The sequence below is a fragment of the Zosterops lateralis genome (genome assembly GCF_965231275.1).
Source record: "Zosterops lateralis genome assembly, chromosome: Z".
Classification (NCBI taxonomy): domain Eukaryota; kingdom Metazoa; phylum Chordata; class Aves; order Passeriformes; family Zosteropidae; genus Zosterops; species Zosterops lateralis.
In genome coordinates this window covers 10,371,109-10,396,032 of record NC_139800.1, presented here as the reverse complement: position 1 = coordinate 10,396,032, position 24,924 = coordinate 10,371,109, and the positions used below count along the sequence as shown (strand labels likewise).

The window sequence follows — 24,924 nt, the reverse complement described above, 5'->3', positions numbered from 1 at the left end:
AATTGTGCAGATACTGAACAATAATGTCATTACTGTACTGTAAGACATTAAATGAGGCATGAAGATGTTCAATGAGTGGTGCCTTCGGTGTGAAAATTAATTCCAAGAGCAACAATCTGGTTTTTGTAGGAATAAAACTATGAAATATCTTACAGTAATTTATAAATTAATACTTTGTGTAGATAGAACAGAGTTATTCTTTGACTAGTCCCTTTATTATACAGCATTGATCAAGTGAGTTTGCAGGTGACACTGAAGCTGGGTGGCAGTGCTGATCTGCTGGAGGGCAGGAAGGCTCTGCAGGGGGATCTGGACAGGCTGGATCATGGGCTGAGGCCAGTGGTGTGAGCTTCAACAAGGCCAAGTGCCAGGTCCTGCCCTTGGGTCACAACAGCCCCAGGCAACTCCACAGGCTGGGACAGAGTGGCTGGAAAGGACCTGGGGGTGCTGGTGACAGTGACTGAACATGAGGCAGGGTGTGCCCAGGGGGCCAAGAAGGCCAAGGGCATCCTGGCCTGGATCAGCAATGGTGTGGGCAGCAGGAGCAGGGCAGGGATTGTCCCCCTGTGCTGGGCACTGCTGAGGCCACACCTGGAGTGCTGTGTCCAGTTCTGGGCCCTCACTGCAAGAAAGACACTGAGGGGCTGGAGAGAGTCCAGAGAAGGGGAATGGAGCTGGGGAAGGGTCTGGAGCACCAGTCCTGTGAGGAGCAGCTGAGAGAGCTGGGGGTGTTTATCCTGGAGAAGAGGAGGCTCAGGGGAGACCTTATCACTCCCTACACATGAAAGGAGGTATAGCCAGGTGAGGTTGGTCTTTTCTCCCAGGTAGTGACGAAACAAGAATTGGCCTCGAGCTGCACCAAAAGAGGTTCAGGTTGGACATTAGGAAAAAATTTTTCATGGAAAGAGTTGTCAAGCTTTGGAACAGATGGAGTCACCTGTAAATGTTTCAATGATGTGTGGATATGGCAGCTGGGGACATGGTTTAGTGATGTTGGTGCTGGTTTGACGGTTGGACTACATGATCTTAAAAGCCTTGTACATCCATAATGGTTCTGTGATTGTATGGTTATTTAGGTATTAAAGTTACCTGCTAACTTGATATGATAAATGGCATTGGTCGCTAAACTGCTTGAGTACAAATCTGTAGTTTTAAGCTACAGCTTCAGTTTACCAGCAGGTGAGATGAAGTTGAGATGCTGGTTTTACTGTGGTTTATTTTGCTTTTGTTTTTAAACAAATTGGGCCATCTGCCCACAAAAGAAAAAACTCAATAAATACATTTTGCTAGTTTGGTAGGTACATACTAGTTAGCAGTTGCCAGTCATAACAATAATTTCTGTGATTCGAGAGAGCTTTAGCAGAGCAGGATATGTTTCTCTGACAGCTGTTTTTATTTAATGCTTTCTAAGGCATTTCTAAGCATCTACAGGAAGAACAGTCTAACTTACTGAGTTTATTTGATTCTGATTTTCTTGGTTGACAGTAAGCTGTGAGATAGTTCCAAGTAAAACTCCTCCCTATTGCAAGAGTTTTTATCACAGTCTAGATAATATCTTCTTGTTTAATTATTTCTTACCCTTGGTTTTGCCTGAGTAGCTTTTTCAATTTCTACCACTTCAGCAGTGACAAATAAAATGTCAAGGATACTAAAATGAAGGTGAATGAAAATGAACCTAACTGCTTTTCTTAGAGAATTATAGAACACAGAGAATGGTTCAATTGCCAAAACATCACGTAGTTCAATATTGTCAGGTACTCTGTGGATAATCAAAATGTTTAATGGACATATGCATGATGCTTCTTGACTTTTGTCTTTCAGGTCCGTATTGAGACAGCTACGACACTGAAGTTAAATATCCTTATTTGGAAAACTGTTTGATTAGTTCTTAATTTTGAGTTCCTGGAAAAAAATCAATTTTAAACTTACTACCAAATTCTTCACATTATGTTTTTGAGTATCCATTAAATATTTGCTTATTTGAGTCTTGGTATCTATCTGCCTCTGTCTGTATTATTTTTCCTTAATGTTTATTTACCTGTAGATGACTTTGAGTTCAGAACTGACCAGTTCTTACCAGTAAGAGCATTTATATATTCTGATGTGTAGATAAATCCATAGAGAAAAGCAGGAAAAAACATTTTCCAATTTCATTTTGAGCTACATTGTTTAGTAATTGATGTGTGTGCATGTTTGTATTGTATGTTCAGTCTTCACAGTCCAAAATATATACTCATACCGCTGCTGTTAAGGTTGCTAGTGTGTAGATACATTTTAGTATTATGCTATTACAACTTCATAGCAATGTGTTTAGTGCTCTATAAACCAGAGCTCTGGCTCTGTGTGTTGCCAGATAGTAAGTTTCTTTATGATAGGAAAATATTAAAACTGTATCTAACAAATACATCTCCACCACTGTGGCTTTCCCACGTGCCTGTTTCACACAGTACTTTCCAACCTGCTGCTTCTTAAAAATATTACATAGAAGTGTGTGGTTATAGTAGTGCCTTAAAAAGGCACAGCTTTCTGGTTCTCCTATATTTGTGTTCTTTACCATGGTCATTACTGTTATTAAGTAAACAGTAGAAAGAGATAAGTGCACCAAAGTTTTATTTGGGTCACTCAAATTTAGCAATGTTTTTTTTCTCATTTCATTTTGACTTCCATATTAATTTCAACTCACTTGAGAGCAAACAAACCAAAAATTTAGAGTGCATCTAGACTGTAAAGACTGGAATTTTCTAAGATGTCTTTTTCAGTTTAGTATTTAACTTTTATCTACTGGCCCAAAAGCTGAAAAACTGTACCTTTGATTTGACTCTTAACAAAGTGCTCCTTTTGCACACTTTATACATGTTTTTCAAAGTTTATGGATGTCTTAAAGTTTTAAGCATACAGAAAGCATACCCCTTCATGTGACCAGCTTTATTTTTCTTTTAGTACCTGGAGTCCATGTTTACACTGCTCTTCCAGCTGCTTCAGGAAGTAACACAATGTGACACCAAAATGCATGTTCTTCATGTTCTATCCTGTGTGATTGAGAGAGTCAATATGCAGGTAATTTTTAAAGTATATTTCAGTTTTAGTTTTGTCCTAAGAACACAGAGGAGGACTTGTTGTGGGAGGAAAATGTCATCAGTTAAACTGGTGGTTGTTGTCAGAGATGCCTGCTGCACTGTTGGCATTACTTGGTCCTCTTTCCAATTCTCATTTATCTTTTGTGTAAAATGTTAACTTACTTTTCTTAACTTACTATGTATATTTTCTCTTGAGTCAGCTTTTAGTGTACTGAAGGATTTTTACATCTTGTGACATTTCGTGTAATTTTATTTTTTTTTATTTCTATTTATTCTACTTGTCTTGAATCTGAACTAATATTTTAATCTATATTACACATTAAAAAATACATTTTTGGGAAAAAGTGCTTTGCACTCAAAGGGAGTGTATGGTTAAATTTGTAATTTCTTGTTGATGCTGCTATGGGTCAGAGTTGCCTCTACAGCACTCTCCTTAACTACATGACAGGTTTCAAATTCACATTATGAATTCTCAGTACTTTAGTGTTAAAGTATGTGCTTTAGCTTTTACATAAAGAATTTGAAGGTGGTTTTGCAGAATTAAACAATGAGTAGTTGACTGCTTTAGTCTCAGCTTTTGTTTTGGTGGGTTTGGTTTGAGGTTTTTTTCAGTATTACTGATTTAAGGACAGAGATAAGGCATGTTTTTGAGTTTATTTCATCTTTCTACAAGTAATCCTGTCTGCTGGCCAGATGAAGCTTTCATAATTGTCCCTTATAGAAAAAAATCAACCTGACAGCAGATTAGAGACAGCAGAGATAGATTCTCTGCAGTTTAGAGAAGCAGCATTAAACACAAGTTGAGAAAGAACCCTTGAATATGTTTAGGTTAAATCCTAATTAAATACTTTTAAAGACAAATAGATAAATCTTCTAGTATTGAAGACCATAATACAAAAAAGTATAGGCTAGGATAAATCTCTGAAAGTTACACAGTCTTAACTCCTGTTCAGAGGCTCAGTAATTCCAGAGGTTATTCAGCACCTTTTCTTATTTTTTTTTCCCTGGGACTGTTTCTGGTTTTAAAGAATGTTGTTGTTTAGGAATCTTGTCTAAGTGAAGAATATACTAAGATGAAAATATCTCTGTGTATCAAGTTTTAAATATTTTTTTGTGTCCTATTTACTACATAAGCTTGATTGCCATACACGAATCTCACCATAAGTAATTTGTTCTTTTCAAACTGCTCTGCAGTCACAAGTTACTTCAGTCGCAGAGTAAAGAATATGATGTTTTAGAAAGATTTGAGCAAACTATATTTTTACTGAGACAAAAGCAGCTACTGTGTTTTTTCAGAAACTATGCTTGGGATAAAGTAGTCTTGTTTCACATATTAAGAAGCCAATTTTTGTTCTGATTTGTGTTTAGATACGACCATATGTAGGGTGCTTAGTTCAGTATTTACCACTCCTTTGGAAGCAGAGTGAGGAGCACAACATGCTTCGATGTGCCATTCTAACCACCCTCATCCACCTCGTCCAGGTAAGGAATCTGAGTCACATAAACATTGTCAGTACCTCCTACAGTTCTTTCCTGATGATAAACCAGTACATGGTTATATTGCCTGCAGAACCTGTGGTATTAGCTAGTTCTTTAATACAGACTTAATACCACACTACCTTCTCCCAACCCCTGTTGCATCCCAAAGAAAATGTAGTAGGACTAGCAGAGGCCAAGAGAAGTGCTCCTGCAACAGTGACTGTACAGGAACAGACTTAATATGCAGGCAGTCTTGAACTTGTGGAAATGCATGTCTTAAAAGGATGGTATTGTAGAGGTTAACAGTGGAGAGAAATTGAAAACAAAATGACAAATATTATTATAGAAGGAGAACTTAAAGGTTCTTTCCAGAGCTGAGTGAGGTCAAATGAAGAGGAAATAGATTTTTACCATAAACAAATTGTAGGAATTCTTCTTTCTGTCCCATGTGGAGAGTAAAATATGAGTGTTTTTTTACGAAAGTTGTATCTCTTGGTGTAGATAGACACAAAAACATGAGACAGATTTGTAGAAGAATCTTCTAAGGCATGTTTGTTTAAGTAAGTAGATAATCCACAAAGAAGCTGCAATTTAGAAATATCAAATCATTTTAATTTTTCCATTATCAAAATGCAGGAATTATCCCAATTCAGCATTGCACTAGCCTCAGTTCTCTTAAGTAGTAATATTACAATATTTTGTAATGCTGTTCAGTAATTGACAGTTGTTCTCAATTTACTCTTCATTGTTCAAAAATCTCATGGATCATTTAAGAACTGAAGGACTGTCATCAGTTTGTGAATCTTTGTGTAGCTATAAAAACAAACTTTTCTCCTGAATATTAGATTATGTCAAATGATTTTGTAAATTATAAGAACCAAAGAGTAATTATTTTCTTGACCTGTAAAACATTCAGCTTTTTAGTCATTTAGTCATTTGGTATTTGTTAGACTCATGACTTCTCCAAGAAGGAGAATGACCAGTGAATGTTTTTAGGAATGTATGTTCTTTATCATTTTTTCTAGCAGACTGTTGATGAGTGAATTGTTTTCAAAAAACATAATATTTTCCAGACATGTTAAGAGAAAGCTTAGGAATATCAGACTATTTTATTGTTGTATGAAATGGAAGCAAGTTTAACTTCTGATTTCTTGAGTGCATGTTTACATGTGAATATAACAGCAGTATAGATCTTTTCCATGCTATTTTTGAAATGCTTGATTTAAGGCTTTTGACATATTTGGCATTTTTTACTTATTTTGTAGGGATTGGGAGCAGACAGCAAAAATCTCTACCCTTTTCTACTTCCAGTTATCCAACTAAGTACAGATGTTTCTCAGCCTCCACATGTCTACCTTCTGGAAGATGGTTTAGAGCTGTGGTAAGAATGTTTTCTTTCTGTTTCTAATTTTAATACAGTTATTTTTGTATCCCCATAAGAAAAAAATTGTAAAAAGCTTTGAATATTGAAACTGGTATGTTCTTGTTACCTTACCTTGCCATCACCTGTATCACATCTTTTCTCAGAAGACAGGAGGCTAGGAAATTTATACACTCAGCTGTTTTTAGTTGTGTTTCTTCCATTATTAATTTTCAGACAGTTGATACTGAAGATATCATTCTGTAGTGATAACAGCAGGACAAAAAGTCTAGACTCACTATAATGTCCATGCTAATTTAGCAATTTGGTGTGCTTGACTTTGGGAGAACAGTGAGCCAACGGATCAGAGCTGGTTGCAGGAAGAGATGTCATAATTACAAGGATGAAATGTAGAGGTTGCTTTCTGTATCTCAGACTATTTGGTGACTGAACATAAAACATGTAGTGACATAAAACAAGAAGTGACACAGTGCTCAGTTTGCCATGAGCCTGATTTATTTGTTTCTGGTGCAGCTGATACTATAAGAAGGGAGAATGGTTACCTGGACCAAATTCTGAAGAATAAAAATACATAGAGTTATTAGGAATACACAGTGACCAGTTCCTTTGTTCTAAATTGTAAATGAGCCTTTCAAGTACAAATACTTAACTTACAAATTATCTGTTCTATATACAGCAAAACTGAGGTTTATGATGCTGGTGGCAGCAAGTCAAAGTGCAAGAGCTTCTCAAAATTTAGCATAGGGGCCTTTTACATGTATCAGTTCAGAACTTTTATATCTTCTTAATAATACTGATCTTGAGGCTACTCTTCTGATGTCTGGCAGCAGAATGATATTTTAAGATGTTCTAGAGCATCAGAGAAATCTGGAGAGCTGGCAGGGACAGTTAGGACTCCAAGGGCTTCTTGAGCCAAGAGCAGGAAAACAACTAAGATATTTCACATAACCAGACATATTATTTAGATATGGTAAGCCCATGCCTAAGATCTAGGGAAAAAGTGTAATTTGTTGCTGTGGCTTTAAACACAAGCTTAATTTCTAGCTACTGTTTTCAAACCTCAGATATTTCAAATTGTTATAAACAGTGTATGATAATCAGTGTATCATTTCGGACATTAAAAAAATCTAAACATGTGAGCTGGTCTATCACAGCTTCTCCTTTGAGGTTTATAACACAACATATGTTGTCTTTGCTCTGTAAATATCCCTCTCTACCCACCTTCTCCAGGTTCCCTGGCTGGCTATTTAGATATTCTCACTGTTGCATTTCAGAGCTTATGTTGTCTTTATAAAAAGACAGTAGCATGTTTTTGTTTTTCCACCTGGCAAGACCTGTGCCTATACTGATGAGTGTGTTGGAAGGACTATTGCTCTGCTTGAAGTATGCTTCTGGTAATTGTTACATATGGTTGATAACATAGATGGTTAGTGGAGGTTAAAATGTTTACATCTGTCAAAATGATTGCTCAATGTTACTCATACATCATCTGAAATATTTTGCTTAATCTGTTCTTAGGTTAGTGACCTTGGAGAACAGTCCATGTCTTACACCAGAACTCCTGAGAATATTTCAGAATATGTCTGCCCTTCTGGGTAAGTCTTTTACTAATAAAATTTCAGGGTTTTTTCGTGCTGCATTTTTCATCCACTAAGCAATGCTCCTGTGGCTGGAAGTACTAAGGGAGCTTGCAGAATTGTTACAAAAGTTGAGGAACAGGTTTTTATTGTCTGACTGCCTCATCTTTTTTAATATTTATGATCTACTTACTTGAGTTCTCTTTTTTAAATAGGTTGGAGCTGCTGTACATGAAAGATAAGGCAAATTTCAGTTTATCGTTCTAGACATTATTTAAAGAAGTTTCTGAAATTTAACACCAAATATGCCTAGTGTTACTGATATTGATTATATGGAATACTTGCCTGTTCTGCTTAAAACCAGAATGAAGTTATTAGTTTTTCCCTTGTTCAGTTAATAACAATGTAGGATGTTTTCAAATTACCTAAATGTGTCTATAAACATTTGGATCAAGCTCTGAAATTAAAAATAGCAGTTTGTTGGCAAAATATAAACTTAATAATGACAATTAGGATTCAGTGCCTAGGAAATACTGGTATTTCAAGTGCTTTTTCTTCATAATAAAGGGAATGTAAGAATTCTGTGATTTAATTTTATGTTAATATGTTTGTATTTAGATCTTTAGTTGTCCTTTTGAAGTTTCAACACTAATACAGGAAATGGGTTAATTTTTTTAGCGATATGTGTTCACAGCATTACAGAAGTTAGCTTTTTAATTGATAATTGTTTTCAGGACTTAATATTTTATTCTATTTCTACTGGTCAGTAGAAAGTCACATCATTGTAGGTAGGTGCAAGGTGATGTCTTCTGTTATTTCGCCTTGTGTGCAAGATCTCTAGTGACAAAACTGCTCTGGTTAGTAGTAGCTTTATGGTTAAATACTCCACAGCTACTGCTAAAATTCTGTAGTTGCTGAGTCCTTACTGTTGTCATCCTCCACAACTACACACCTACTCTTCTGCCTTCTTCTTGTGGGTCAGTCAGAGGTGGTTTGTGCTGCAGGAAGCCTGCACTGAGTGAATGGCTGTGATTTTCATGGTTTGTCACACTGCTAATCTACTGGAGATAAATTCAGAAATACTTTGGATTTGTGGCTTGTTTGTTTGCTACTGATACTTTCTCAGTAGCAGAAACTGAGTCCAGTCCTCAGTCTGAGCCCAGTCCTCACGTACTACTTTTCAGAGTAGAGATGAGTGGAAACGGAAACCTTGACAAGCTCTTCTTAGAAAAGGTGGATGTATCCTGGAATATGCTATACTTGTAATGATTTCCTTGTTTTACGAATGAATCCTGGAGAACAGTGATGTTCTTTGGAAAAAAGAAAACATTCTTAAGAGAAATTATTTATTCTGAAAAATGAAAGGTGTATGATGCTGGTAAAGTAAGTAGTACAGTTCAGCTGGGTAGGGTTTACTTAGGATGAGCCTTCAAACATGCTTATGTCAAACTTTTTTTTTTTATCAGGGTTGGGAGTGAGTGGCAAAAACACAGCAGCTGATGTGTAATCACAGAGTGATTTTATCCTGCAGGCTTCTGTACTACTTTACTGAGCATTTTTCTGAGAAACTGGTTTTTTGAGTGTCATGTTCGTCAAAATTTTTGATTGCTGCAAAATGATGCACATTTTGCCAGGAAGTGGAACCATTCTGGTGTGCTTTTTGCCTACAAATTCTATCTGTTTGTATCAGGAGAATCTGACTAGACAACCTCCACATGACGCAGCCATGGTATTATGATGCTTAAATAGAGCTGGAATTTTGGATTAGTGCTAACCTTATTTTGAAACATGATAGTTAGAAAACCAGTACAGTACTACCATCTGCTGTCCCCTCCAGAGAGCTACTTCATTCAGGACATTTGAAAAAGAGATTCTTCACTTAAATCAAGTGCAACAGTAGAGTTTAAGGTGCAGCATCTTGCAAAAGAAAATGCCTTGATCAGGGATGATCAACTGTGCTAGTTAATTAAATAACTGTTTAGTCTTAAACCTATAGGAGAGTTTTTCCAGTACACCAGTAGCAGTATTCAGCTGAAACTTCCAGCACTTAAAGTCAGACTGTTCCTTCTTCTTAGCATGGTGATGTAGCTGTCAGAAAAAGGTGTTTTAACTGAGACGTCAAAATTGCAAAGTCTTGTGTGCCTTAACTGTCTGAGATAAGGCAAAAAAGATAATCTCTCCAAGACTGGCTTTCAATTCAGTCTGAAGTCATCAGACTAAAAGTCAAAGGACAGATAAGGTGAAAGGAAGTTCTGAATAGGTAACTACTATGCTTACGTTTTTTGGAGTAGGGTGGAGAACTAGAAACAAGATGCTCCAGAAAATCAACTCTTGAAAATACAATGTAAGGAGTATTAACCTCCTGGACCTTTTTTTCTGAATTTATTTTTACAGAATGGAATTACTGTAATATACAGGTAATGTGACAGTTTTCCTGGTATGTTTACCTTATACATCAGCATGTAAGTCATTCAGAAAATATATCAGAGGTCAGCATGGATGAACTAGAAGAGCTAGAGGGCAGGGAGAGAAGAATTCATATGTGATATTTCTGAATTGGAAGGGGAAAGACATATATATGTATGTTTTTTATTTTCCTTTTTAACTAATCTGAAAATAATATATAGTTGTTCACTTCCAGATATAATTGTCCTTATGAAAAAATCTTTTCATACCCATTTCAGGATACTACTGTTGTTGGAAGTGGATGTCAGAGGAGTTATACAAGTCAGTTAGATTTGCCTTCAGAAGCAGAATGTTGCATTTGATACTAAAGGCTTGATTTCACTTGCTAAGTGACTGACCTTCAAAGATTGTGGTGCGATCACGGATGTACAATAATTACTCACAGCATAATTGTCATACTTGATTTTCACTTCAGCACTGCTGCTACTGTTTAAACTCTGTTGAAATGTAATTGCCCTTAGAAGGATTGTACAATCTCTTTAATACATCTCTTGGAATGTATTGAATAATGTGGAATGGAGAAATAATTAATTGCCTGAGGATGGAAGTATTTCTGCACTGAGGCTGCTTAAAATGACAGTTGAATCTGATACAATTTCATGTTGGGAATATGGTTAAAATCTAGATATACCTGTTCCAAGAAGCATCAAGTTTAATGTGCATGTGCTGTATTTGTAAAGGCACAGGCAAAAAACAGGTTACTGGAACTGGACTATCTCCTCTGATCCAAACAAAACTCAAAGGAGCACATTAATGAATTCAGAGGAATATGTTTGATTCAAGAAAACCTAGTAAGAGAATTGATGTGTAATTAGCTTCTAAAAGTAGTTAGTTGGACATGAAATCTTTCTAGAAAATCTTGCTAAACAGTGAGCTGCAGATGAGTAATGGAAGTTCTGTCATTTCCATTGCGTCTGTCATACCTGTTTTCATTTTGACCTGAAGTACAATTTTTGCTACACACATTTTACTACCTTTTATCAGTTGTCAGAGAATCACAGAATGGAAATCTATCTAAAACTTAGTAATACTTCATGCTTATATGACCATTTATTTAGAATTTGTGTATTTGCTTCAGTGTCTGAAACTTCAAATATGATTGTATCCAGTAAAGAAAAGAACCACAAATGCAGACTTCTAAGGAGAGCTCAGTTTTAACTCTAGTAACATGCTTCTAAAGCTAAACTCACAGATGTCTTGGAATCTTTTGATATCAAAAGATTGGATTGATACTAGGTTGATAGGTGATCTCTTTTCAAGTCAAGTGACAAAAGTACTCCTAATAAATTATTACAAGAAGTGTCCTGTCTGAGTACTGACGTATGAATACACTCATGAATGCAAAGTTGTCTTATGGCCATATCAAATAGAAGAACATTAATGTTCTACCTAAAGGTTGAGAAAATCTGCTGTACCTCCCCAGAACTATACAGATGTTATAATGGAAAAGCAGCACTGCTCATGGTGAGAACTGTTTTTGATAGAAGCTTCTATATATATAAATATCACTAATGTACGCCACACTTTTGTATGGCAGCTTTCATGTAAGCCACAGGAGACATATGAAGTCTTAGCCAGATGCTTGTTCCATCTGGTAAAGGAATTTTATTTAAAATTAATGTTAAAAGTATTTTCCTGTTGCCTCTCCATGATGATTTTATTAGATGTTTTGAAGGTGATGGAGCTGAGGTCCACTTCTTTTACCAAGAATAGTTTGTCTCCCAAATTGGTTTTAACGAAATTTACACCTTTGAGGGGTTTTGTTCTTTTGTCTTGTTTTTATACAATGTAGACTTTCTGCATTAGTATCAACATCCATGTGAAACTTTGAAACTTTTAGTTTTGCTTTGAGTTCTTCTTTTACAGAGTGATTTTTTTTTTCTTAAAAGTCTTACAGGTAGTGCCTGAGGATGTATCTTTTTTCTCTCTTCAAGCTGCTGCTGTATATCATCCTCTGTGTGTATCTATCTCTTAGATGGGTATGCTCTCTTTACTGAAATACTCAAGCTGTGCCCTGCAGCTCAGTGTAGCTCAGGACCATTTGATATGGCAGCTCAGTGCCATTTGATATGGCATCTGGGTCAGAGGAGCAGAACTGCAATCTTGATTTCATTCTTTCTGCTCAGCATTTACTGACACAGTGTGAGAGAGACCGTTTATCAGTAATTGCAAATCTCTAAAGTGCATGTTTCTTTTATTCTGTCTTTAATATCTTCTTAACTCAGTATTACATCCAAAACCTAACTTCTGTCTGTTTGATTTTTGTTTTTAGTTAGCGTTGGCTTTTGAGGTTGTAGGATTTATTGTGCTTCTATTTGAGCACAAAGGCTGTCATCCCACTTCTGTAATTGTCTCTGCAGGGAGAGAGAACCTGATTGGCACTGGAGTGAAGATCTTTTTTTACTTGTTGGCATCTGGCACTACAAGCTGTGAGAGAAAAAAGGCTTGTAGAAACAAATCATCTTGGTTGCACTTCAGTTTGGTGATCAAGTTCTGAATTGTGATTTCTATTTTTTCCAGAGCTGAGTTCAGAAAACCTCAAAAATTGCTTTAAGATTATCAATGCTTATATTTTCTTATCATCATCTGAATTTTTGCAGGTATGTTACTGTTATATAAAGATCCATGTTACCACTTAATTTACTAGCAGACTATTTTCTATCATCTTGGAACATACCCTACACACAAACATTTATACTGTTATTCATTTATATGTATAGAAACCTACTGTTCTAATGCTCATTATGGTGCACAATGGACACTCCAATTTGAGAAATATTGTTATTTAGAATTAATGCTTTGTAGATTGATTTAGTAGTTTGATAGCTGAAAAGGTCCTATGTTGGGTAATAATAGTCACTCTAATTATCCTACCAGATTAAGATTACGAATATATGTTCTAGCAAGAGTTGAACTAGAGATATTATGCCCTGTTGTCAGACCTCCTTCATTAGAAAATTCTTTGAGATTGATTGTTTAAAGGTCCTGCAATGTCAAAAGAGCAACAAAATGCTTAATTTAGATTTTAATTAGTATAGAATGATTTAACATTGTAGCAGATATGATCTTTGAAGAGAAACTGGATCTTTAGGCATATATAAACCCTAAGAAATTGAATTTTGAAATATGTACAAATATATAAAATGCATTGTATAATACCTTTTTTATTTCAGATGTATGCTGCTGACTTATGTCGGTCATTTTGTGAACTTCTGAAGGACATAACTACTGAAGGTCAAGTTCAAGTTTTAAAGGTGGAGTATAATGACAATAATATCCAGAGGCTCAGCTCTGTGCATGTAATGTTTTCAGGTAGAATTTAGAACATGTAGAAGAAACCAGTGTATTTAGCAGAATTTAACATGGGAGTTAAACCAACAGTGGTGGTTTCTCTACTTAGTTGAAGCCTGTACATATATCTACAGACCTCGTGGGTGTAGAGCAAACTTTTCCAATCTTTATTGAATGCCTTATGTACGTGGTCTCCGTGAAATTCCTTTGTGTACCATACTTCCATTTGCACCAGATACAGAGTTCAGGCAGTGTTTGTTTGCCTTTGGCATAAGTTGCTGTTGCAATGGCCATAACTGCTTAAATAAAGTTGCTAGAGGCTTTTCAAAGCACCAGAAAATTATATTTTCACGCAGCCTTCAAATGGTGTTGTGGGACTCATAAGCTTTTGAAAGATTAATAGCAATAATTTGAATGTGTCTTTTGAAGAATTTCAGGAAAAAAAGTTGGAATATACATTGAAAAATAACTGAGTAGGGGCTGTAGTAGTCTACTACTTACATTTCTAGTGGTTGCACTAACAAGGGGCTCTGTGTTGCTTATGAAAACTTGGACTTGAATTCAATTACTTGTAAATGCAATGGAGAATATAAATTGGATCCCACCTGTCTGTCTAGTGGATCACACAACTGCTTCTAGAGTCCAGGACAGAAAACAACTGGTGAAGCTGATAGTCTTCCCTCTTCGTAGTTGCTGCTGTGAGGAGCTTAAGACTTATAGTTCTGAAATTTAAAATGTCAATTCCAGTCTATCAGTGATACTGTTTAAAGTTTGTAGTTGGGCAAATGTTTTATGCAGCAGCTTTTAATCAGATTTCTAAAGTGGAATTATACTGCTAATATAGAATTATTTATTCACTTGGGTCCCTGTGTGGCCTTGCATTCGCTGCCAGATTTGTCCAGTATACTTGGAACACTTTCCTAGTGTGCCCTCTTGATTCCAGAGGGATAACTGAGCTATCATCCCTGTAAATATTTTTAGAAAAAGCTAGTTGTGTCAGGCTTCACTATGCTGATGTGTTAAACAAAAAACCCCAAAATCTAGATAAGCATTGGGAACAGGAACACCCAGGGGTGTTCTCTGAAATAGTTTCCTGCAAACAGCTTTGGATGGATTGTAAATAGACATTAGAACAGTAAATAAATAAAGTTGAAAAATACTAATTTGGACTGATAAGACAATTTGTTGCAAGATTGCTGAGGCTTGATGTGATTTGATTTTCTAATTATCTGACACAGACAATAAAAGGTTTAGAAAGACTGTGCAAGGAACAAAGGAGTTGGCCAGAACTTCCAGTACTCAGAAGAGTGGGGGAAAAGTTATCTTTACCTCTGTACATAATAAGCCTCTTTTTTACCTCTGCATATTAAAAGTCTACAAAATTGAGAGGCATTGAGAAAGGTCAACGGCCTAACACTTTTCTCAATGGAAAAAATAGAGTATTAAATGAAACTATTGGGAACAAGGTTGAAAAAGGAGAAAAAGTATTTAGGGGAGATTGCTCAAGAGCACAGAAGAGATGAAATTCCTTGTTGAAATTCCTCTTAGGTGGAAGTAAATAGAGACTAGGAGCATTTAGGTGAGGTACCTTTATGATACCTTTATGTGCTTTATAGACACATAGTGCATGTTCATGCATGTGGCATCACTGTATTTACCTGGCAATAGGAGTGAGGAACTCTCAGCCCATCATTCTCACAACCTCTTCCTACCCCTCTTAGTACAGGGGTAGAGCACAAACATCTGGGCCAAATTAAAACTGAAGAAGGCAGGAAAACAAGTTGTTTCAGGGAACAGCACATGGGGGGGAAAAGGAGCTGAAAAACAGAGGGTGAAGAGTTTAAACATTGGGAGCCAGAGCAAGGTACCCAGAATGGCACCTCTGAGAGCACACTGCACAGAGCTGGTAGGACCTTGTCAGTGGTTTCTCAAAAAAGTGACATGACACTCAGGGAAATATACCCTGAACTGCTGGTACTTCACCCTACCAACCCCCTCAATCTGCTGCTTTTCCTGGAACCATAACAAGGTCCCTTTTTCCAAAGGGACATCATCAACTTTGCCTGGGCCACAGGGAGGCTTGTGAGGTGCTTGGTTAGGTGGGTTTCGTTGGCCTGTCAGCTTTCACCAGGTCACATTTGCAGAATATTTTACTAGAAGATAGTTTCAGCAATCTGAGGTTTGATGGTATTTAATGGTAACCATCCTATGACCACTTTATATGTGTACACCAGTACACATGGTTTTAAAGCTTCAGTTAAGATTTATGGATACATTTTAATAATGGTCTAATTTGTTTTGTTCTTAAGGTTGTAGAAAACGTCCTAAAAGTCAACCCTGTTTTGGGTCCTCAAATGTTTCAACCTCTTCTGCCATCAGTATTCAGGGGGATTATAGATGGGGAGGTAAGAGTTACATTAACTACTCTCTACTTTTTCCTTTGGAAAATGACAGTACCTTGCATTGTCTTGAGTTTTTCATATTGATGTTGTATTTTCTCTTGTTTTAAGAGCATATGATAGATTTTTGACATCTAGTTTAAAAGTCTGTAAAAGTAACACAGTTGCACAAGAAAAAACAACTTATCCATTACTTGTTTTGTCATGTAGTGTTTGTTTTGATAAAGCAGCACTGATTTTACTCTGCTGTTTCACTGTTCCTTCACTATTCACACTTTTAAGAGCTGCAACATTAGGCCTAGTTTAATCCTTAGTCGATGTTGGCGTTTTTTGTTGTTTTTTTTTTAAAGACACATATTATTCCTTTTTAATTGTACCTGGACCAGAGAAAAGCAAACTGAACCAGGAGAAGGTCAATTTGACGTTCTTTTCCTAATTGGCATATCTAGTATGAAGAGCTGAAGGATGTGTGAATGATTTGTGTGAAACAGAGTCTTTAAGATTTTCTGGCTTGTATGTCTTAACTTCTCGCTTTTCTCTCTTTGTATTCAACAGAATTCTGTGTTGGATGAAAATGAATAAAATCAAATATGCTTTAACTGTGTTGAACCTTTCAGTTCTAGTACGAATCAGCGGGTGTAATTCTTCAAGCTTTTTGACTTCTTTGATCAAAACCTTTGCTTTTTTTCAGTTGAAGACTTTAAAATATAAATATGTTGAATTAATGAGTTGAATAAGATTTCCAAATTTAAGCCAAGTAATACTATATAGCAAAATACTTTTTGCTGTTAAAAGCATAGAGTGAATTATTAAAATGTTTTCTGATTTAAGACTAATAAATTCATTATGCCCTATTCAGAATGTATTAATCTGGGTTAGCATTTTCAGGTAATGCTGGCATGTTGTTTTTCAAGTAGGCTATTTTAAAAATTACAGTTATATTGTTATATGCTGAATTTAATGTGAAAAAATCTATAGATTCTTTTAAAAGTCATAACCAAGGATAATAAACAAATGAACTTACTATTGTATCCAGTTAATTTTGAGACACACGCAGATTAGTTTTTGGCAAACGTGTTATAGTTTCTATCTGACAAAAGTAGAAGCTTCAGAAATACTAAGTGTTCTTAAGAGTAAGTGTTCAGAAATACTAAGTGTTACTGAAATGGGAAGCAGTAACTTGGAACCATAATCAACTTCAAAAATATTTTTTAACAGTGTGATGAACTTTCAGTTCCTTAAGATACCGGTTTTAAAATTTAAAGTAAAATACCTTGCAAGTTGTCTTGGCTGTTTGGATGAAATTGACTTTGAAATTGTCACAGTTTTCATATGTAAGAGCTGAGAACTTTGGTGAAGATTGCTCACTCAGTCTTCTGTTCCTAGAGGAAAAATAAATTGCAATTTATAATTTAAGATTTAGTAAAAGACATAAGGGATGGATACAAGTATTTTCCAGGTATTACTGCTGTGACTGTCAAATATTTTTAAGCACCTTTTGTTTTGGTTTATTTTTGTTTCAGAGATATCCAGTGGTGATGTCTACTTATCTGGGGATCATGGGTAGAGTTCTACTACAAAATGCAAGGTTTTTTTCATTACTTTTGAGCCAGATGGCATGTGAATTGGGTCAGGAGGTAAGGTTTATTGTCTTTTTTTGTCCTTTTGGGGTTTTTGTGTCTTTGTATTTCAGCCGTATTACATAGGGAAGTCTTGCTTTCTTTTGACCTGAAGAAACTTTTCCCTCTATTATGCATCCTTGTTCTGCCCAGTTCATCTTGAAAAGGGGCTCTTTCCCCTCTTTTTCTGCTTTCCCTGAACACTCTGTAACAACTTTTACATATTCTCATAATTACTTAAAACATTCCATTAAATTTTTTATATAGTCCCTAAATTCTCTTCCTGCTGCATCCCACACTTAGACATATAAACCCCCTTAGTTCACATGTGATTGTAGGGTGAGAATTTTTTTCCCTGTGCTGTTTTGATGGGTCTTGCAGGATGGAGAATGGTCTAATCATTCTCCCCTGAGTTTCTAGAATATCAGGTTCAGTGTGGTTCAGTTCCACTGGTGAAGCTACTGAGGGTCTTCTGCTACAAGTGCTCTATTCTGTCTTTAAGTGAAATTTTAGTCATTTGCTTTTCTGGGGTATAATACAGTTTTCAAACAGATAAATGACAAGTCTTCTCTTCCTCTTCTCTTCCTCTTCTCTTCCTCTTCTCTTCCTCTTCTCTTCCTCTTCTCTTCCTCTTCTCTTCCTCTTCTCTTCCTCTTCTCTTCCTCTTCTCTTCCTCTTCTCTTCCTCTTCTCTTCCTCTTCTCTTCCTCTTCTCTTCCTCTTCTCTTCCTCTTCTCTTCCTCTTCTCTTCCTCTTCTCTTCCTCTTCTCTTCCTCTTCTCTTCCTCTTCTCTTCCTCTTCTCTTCCTCTTCTCTTCCTCTTCCCTTCCTCTTCCCTTCCTCTTCCCTTCCTCTTCCCTTCCTCTTCCCTTCCTCTTCTCTTCCTCTTCCCTTCCTCTTCCCTTCTCACTGTGTAGATAAAACGGAGGAAATTTATGTGCTTTGTTTCTATGAGACTGTTAGGGAAAAATTGAATAATTTGTTGTCCTGGGTTAGTTCCCCCTCCAGGAATGAAATGCATTTCAAACATACAGGTTACAACTATTGGTATGGAGGGTTCAGGGTCTGGAAGCATTGTCACAGAAAATTTTAAGAGTACCTGTTGCTTGTTACATTTTTTGGGTATACAACTGTATAGTGTCTTTCCAAGACTAAATAATGTATTCAGTTGCTAGAAAAATTAAAATAAGTTATTTTCTAAACACATTGATGTACTCATAACTCAAAAGGAATGTTGTGTTTCCCCATGCAGTTGGACCAAATTCTTGGTAACATGATTGAAATGTGGGTTGATAGGATGGATAACATCACTCAGCCAGAAAGAAGAAAACTTTCTGCTTTGGCATTGCTTTCTCTTCTACCATCATTGAATAGGTAAGCAAATGTACAATGCTTTAAATAAGAATGCTTCAAAGGCCCTTGAAATTGTTTTTGAAGTATTTCACAATTCTGCAGCTAAATATTCCAATATAAGTAGTTTTATTTACTCGTTTTTCTCTCCCAAGAGAAACTTTAAAGAGGTAGAACTTCCATGCTACATCATATTAACTTCTTATTTGGCTTCATAGCATTACAGTAACCTTTCTTCCATTTTATAGGAAATGTCATTTAGTAAAAGTGAGGAACCAGCAGTGTAGATTTTAATGTTGATTCTCATATTGACTTAAAACTATCTGCTTCTCTCATCTGTGATTTAGTAGTTGCTTTAGTTGAGATGTTACTATTTTGGTGTCCCTTCCAGGGAACAGTATTCAGTTTTCTTTCCTGTTGTAAGTGATCTGAACTTTCATCCTGGTTTTCTCCTTTATGATATTAAATGGAAGAAAGTTGCTGTCGAAGACTGTGTTGTTGCTGCAAAACAGGTTTTGCATTATAAATTTTACAGCAAGCAGATTTTACTATTATCTTTTCAATAGCCATCATCATTGCTAGATATAGGAAATGAAAGTTTTAAATGAAAATGCTAAGTAAGAGTATTGACTTCTAAGTTGTCAATTCTAGAAGTCATGTACAACATGTTAAGGTGACAGTTCAGTCCATAGTTACCTTCAGATTATTTTTATCTGTTTGACATTCAGGAAGACAAGACTGGATGAGTTTATATTTAGTCTGCTGGGTTTCCTGAACAGTCTTTAAGTGTTGTCTTTTGGGAATTTAAATGTTGCTCCCAAATCCTAAAAGCTTTGTTAGTATCTGTAGAATGTGTAGTACCTGTCAAAACTGTCGACTATGTAGTCAATACCTAAAAAAATCAGGAAACACCTAGGTGTAATTTAGAGGCTTCACTGGTTTTTATATGCACAGAAATACACCCTTTTTTTTGTCTGGTGGATAGTCAGGATAACCATTTGGCTAAAGGTGAGCCAAGCAGCTGCTTTGTGAGAGGTTTTTTCTCAGTAAATGTAACAGTGTTATATTGTTTATAAGTATATTTAAAATGTTTTTAAAGAGGTGTTAGCTAAAATTTAAGGTGCTGAACTACATCTGTCTTCCTGTGAAGTTTCTGTTAAAGAGAGGAAGGAAAAAAAAGAAATTCCTTTAGATAACCATGTTATTTTGAACTATGTTCAGCTGCTCCAGATTTCCTGCTGTAAAAGCCAATTATTTCTGGCAGTCCTTAACATAATAAAACCTTTTTCAAATGACAGCTTTATTTTTCAGTTACTCATATCATTTAAGAAAGCTGCTTCTCAAATAAATAGCCTCTCTTCAGTGGACGTATTTATGTCTAAGCTATGAAAATTTCACTTACACAGTTGATAGATTGCCAAATTTACCTTCAGACAGAGTGTGTGAAATGGATCCTGTCAATTGATTGTTTTTTACTAAAACAATGTGAGTCACTCTGGTTTTGCTATATCTCAGGGTTTATACTACACATACTTGCTGCATCCTGTGTCTGTAGGCGTCTTGTACAAGTACATTTGCATAGTTGAAGCAAAAAAAAAGTTTAAATACTGTATTTAAACAAAACATTTTGATTAATGTAAGTGTTTTCAAGAAAAGCTGAAGTAATTTTTCCTGTTGGAATACCTCACTAACTGGTTTCCTGATTAGATTTTACTTTGGATATCCAAGGTAGGTTCAAGATTTCTCAGCTGCAGAGGCAGAGCAGAATTTTTTCTTCTGTGGATAGTTGATGGGGTGTCTTGGGAATGCCAAGGCAAGGGTGAGATTCTTCTCTCATCTTGCTGCTCTGTGGTGGTCAGGATTAGTACCAGTAGCAAGCTCAGATTTTCAAGGCTCTGCTGTAAGGAAAACAGGCATCTGTGCTGTGTCTAACACTTTCTGAGATTTTTTTTTCCTTTTGCTTTCTCTAGCCTATAGCTGAAGCAGTGGTTTATTTTGGAGAGGAAAGAGGAGTAGACAAAAATAGTGGGGGGAAAATGAAGATAACATGTATTCTTGTTCCTCCCTCCGAGTTTTATAGATAAAATGTTGGGGCAAAGTATTAAACAGTGACCTTTTTTATTCTCCCTGTAAACTCTATAGTATTACTTATTAGATTTTAAGTGTTTCTCTAGTTAGTGATCAGATTTATAGTTACAAATATCTGGAACTCTGGACTTTCTGCATTCTAGGGGAAGCTAAAATTTCCACCATTAATTATTTAAAATCAGTTTGACACAAATAATTTTCTGTTTCAAGTACAGCACCTTTGACAGTGTCATGAGTGAAGTATTTTAGAGCAGGTAAGTCCGAAGTCACTGCTGAGCAGCTGTTCGCAGTGGCTCTTGGGCTGACTAGTGTAAGCAGGTTATAAAGTGACAAATTGTTAGCCACACTTTAACTTTCTCATCTAGACAGTACCATCCAGAGACAGACATGCTTTTGGTATCAACAGTAGTGCTGCATTTTAATCATGTATGCATGTCCTTCCATCTAGCATCCTGTTTATCTTCCCACAGCTGCACAGCGTGTTACGGATTAGAAATTCATATCAAAAAAAGAACAATAACTGCTGCTTTCCTGATTAGAGTGTTGCAGCACCTTTTCACGGAAGAGTAATTTCCTGGTATTACTTAGGGGTTTGCCCAAATTAAATGCTATATAATTGTCTGCTTTTGCTATCCAAGTGCGGTCAATTAACGTTAGCATTTTTTATGTTTGACAGATGTATGCATTGGCAATATTTTCTGTGTTTTGTGTTCTTACTGCTTGTTTATCACTCATCCATCCACGTGCATTTTCTTCATTTATTAAAAAATCTTACTATTTCATTAAATAGGTAAAAGATTTCTGTCTTTAAACTGTTGTATCAACAGTGGGGGCCAGTAACATTCAGGCAGTAAGGATGCACCTGGGGAGTCAGTGTCTCCATGTTTAGTACATGAAAGTGTAGATAGACACACAGCAGCTCTAACAGGCATGGCTTTTTGAAAAACATGCAAGGAGTTGAAGTTTTTTGGAGGAAAATAGGAAAATTTCATCTGAGCTAGAGTGTGAGACATGAGATGTGACAGCAACCTGGATGAGTAAATTCACAAATGTCGTGATTTCCCTACTGTTGTAGTTCAGTCAGTTCATATTTGTCTACAACCTTGATGGCTTGTTTGTGAACATACTGCTGCAAGAGTACTCTTTAAGACTGAGTTGAGTTTTATTAGATATGCCTTTGGTCCCTTTTATTAGATGTCCCCTTTGGTTCTCTAAAATAGACCCTAGTGAATATGGTCAGTAGCAGCATTCTACCTCTTATTTGTTGTGGAAAATGTGTGGACCTCCACCACTATCTTAAGATTCTGCATTTTGAGCTCTTCAGCATCCTTTGTAGTTCCTGATGCCAAAGTGGCTAAAATAGTACTATGTCCCCTTCTCCTACCCATATCTATCTCTCTGGAAATAATCAGTGTGCTTACTGCAGTATAATGTCAGTATTTCAGTGTTTTGGAATGGCCCTCTTTGGTGATATTGAAAACTTCTAATGATTTATTTAACAGAGTAGATATCTTCTTTATTCCTAGAGTTGTGTGTATTTTGGTAGAACACAAACGACACTGGGAGATGCTAAAGAATGATAGGAACATTTCTTCTCTAATAAGGAAATGGAAACAGCTTTTGGAAAGATTATGGAGTCAATGATCAGCCTAGTTTGGGGTGGTACTTAACTGTACCCACAGGTAGCATTTGACAGACACCATGTTGGAAGCTAAGCACTCCCCTTCTGCAAGTGAGTGTTACTTCTGCTATATCTGTCACTCTCCAATGGGAGATGGAGTAAAAGTAAACTTGGCAGAGTCAGTGCTTTCCAAAACAGGCCACTAACTGTGTCTTTGATGATAGGCTCATTTTTGGTGGACTTACCTGTGTAGAGTGGTGCCATTCTAAAGTAGAAGAGACTTAGACTGAGCTTAAAATATGAAGTATTTTAATTTATCTTTCTTAATTTTGGTTTCTGGTACATGAGTAGTTTTCATTTTACCCCTTTGAGTCAAATATGTATTGTGAGGAAAGGGTTAAGAGGTTCTCCGGGTTTCTAATCATTATGTAAACACATGTCTGCTTTTTCTCATTGTGTATCAAGTCTGATATATCAGCCAGTATGAGTTCTGCCAGTTACATAATTGGCATTTTGTGACTGTAAGTACTTACAGTATGCAATTATAAATCTTCATTAGGTTGTTACAAAGTTTTGTCTCTGTCATTTGTTAAAATTACTTAGAAATTTTAATTTTCCTTTCAAAAAGTTGTCTGTATGTAATGTTAGTAAATGGCAAGGAAGTGCCTAATAAAATGTCATGTTCTTCTCAGGGTAGTTATGTCCTTATTTATAAAGTCAAAATTTCTTACATGATTACTTGTACATCCTCCTTTTTTTATAGGGATGATACTCTGAAGCTATTTTATCTTCCCCTCCATTTTTTTAATCCTTCTAGTTGAAGGTATGCTCACCCACGCCTCTAATAGACTATTAGCATTTAAAGGAGCTCTTTAAATTAAGATTTTGCAGTTGTCATCAGTGTTTGGCCTTGGATTTATTTAGCTTGCCTGACAAGTAACAGTGCAGTTTTAATGATAAGAATGAAAAATGTGGCTTTGGTCTTAGTCTGACTATCAGAGTCTGCATAATTCAGAAGGTTACAGAGAGCACTGCCAACTTCTTTAATTGCATGTCACATTATGGCATTGGCAAAAGGATGCACTCATTAAACTTTCCATGTTCACAATCTCCATCAATTCTTCTCCTACACTTGATTGCTAGTATGGACTGGTCAGGAGCATATTATCTTTTCCCCTAAGACCCTTAAGCCTTGATTTCAAGGAAAAATGCACCAAGTGATAGCAAGGAATTATGTCACTAATTGCAGCTAAATGCTGCAAAAAAATTAAACTGCAGTCATAAGGGTTTGGTTGCTGACATCTTGGTTTTTTTTTCATGGCCTGTATAAAATATTTCAGAAGTCTTTCTTAAAACTATTCTAATTACAATTTACCCTAAAATTTAAGATTTTAATTATATAAAAGACAGCAAAAGATAACAGACTAACTAGCTTCCTTCAAACTCTTTGCAGTGTATGGTTTACATGTTTGTAAATGAGATACTGAGTAAGTAAGTAGTGACTGAAGTATAGCATATTACTAAAAATGTGTAAAAATCACAAGATTGTAACAAAAGTTAAAAAAACCTCTAAACCCAAACCATAGATTTACAGCTGGTTTTGCACCTGGGTTTGTTTGAGCCGTTTTGGTACATCTGCTTATCTCTCTGTGCTGTGCTCTGTGAAATTTGAGACTGACAGAGAGTAGCTCAGATTTTTCAGTGCCTTTCTTTAACAGTGCCAGACTATTATGATAAGATACCAGAAGTGATAAGTACCACAACCCATGTCACGACAAGACCTTCTGCAAATAAATACTGTCTTGAAAAATAATGTTTCATATTCAAACAATTTAATGAGAAAGTGAGTGTTTAAAACAAAACTTCAGGTTTCGATGTTAAAAAAACGCCTAAGTATAAAGAAAGCTTGTATTTTTAAGGAATAAATTTTGTAATATTTTTGTGGGCATTCTCTGTAGTGTTTGTTAGGAACTGTTGGAGTTTTCTTTCTCTTAAATATTTGGAGCTATCAGTTGCTAATGCCAAGTGTATGCCCATCCTGTCTCCTAAACTGTCAGGGAGACTAGTTTTGCAATTGAGTTATGATTAAATTTCTGGACGTTGAACTTTGGGAAATTAATTTGAGTTCTTTGGACCTTTTCATTTGAATTGCATTCATATTGCATACATTAATACTTCTATAGTTTGAACAGAATTGCTAAATATTGGAGTGAAAAGTAAAGGCTAAAGCTATAGTGTTATTGTCAGCATATCACATCTGTGCCTTACATTCATGGCCAACCTTTTTTATGTTACTGTTTTGTTCCCAAACTTAGTGGTTGCTCCACAGAAGACTTAGATTTCTGAATAAAGAGAAGAAACTGATTCTAAGAGTTTCTCAAAGTGAGCTTTCAGTTTCTTGAGAGCTTTCAGTCAGATTATTTTGCTGGAGTCTAAGGTCAAATTAGGTTTATAGAATGAAAACTTACTTTCATATCCTCAAAGGGAAAAATAATTTTTTAGTTTTCATGCTGTGGAAGAGAGAAATTTTCAGTAAATGGAGTATCAAGTCAGGATTCTTACTGAAACAGAAATACTA

The 24,924-nt window shown here is 36.0% G+C and overlaps 1 protein-coding gene across 1 annotated transcript in view; it reads left to right on the top strand.

Annotated features, from left to right (window-relative positions):
• IPO11 (importin 11) overlaps window positions 1–24,924 on the top strand; it is an 82,617-nt gene that overhangs the window by 34,628 nt on the left and 23,065 nt on the right. Inside the window, exons 19-29 of the mRNA XM_083884166.1 lie at window positions 1,822–1,855; window positions 2,039–2,079; window positions 2,941–3,057; window positions 4,446–4,559; window positions 5,822–5,937; window positions 7,456–7,532; window positions 12,501–12,580; window positions 13,154–13,234; window positions 15,581–15,676; window positions 17,194–17,307; window positions 18,540–18,661. Of these exons, the coding sequence (XP_083740292.1) occupies window positions 1,822–1,855; window positions 2,039–2,079; window positions 2,941–3,057; window positions 4,446–4,559; window positions 5,822–5,937; window positions 7,456–7,532; window positions 12,501–12,580; window positions 13,154–13,234; window positions 15,581–15,676; window positions 17,194–17,307; window positions 18,540–18,661 (992 nt within the window). The remainder of the gene's footprint in view (window positions 1–1,821; window positions 1,856–2,038; window positions 2,080–2,940; window positions 3,058–4,445; window positions 4,560–5,821; window positions 5,938–7,455; window positions 7,533–12,500; window positions 12,581–13,153; window positions 13,235–15,580; window positions 15,677–17,193; window positions 17,308–18,539; window positions 18,662–24,924) is intronic.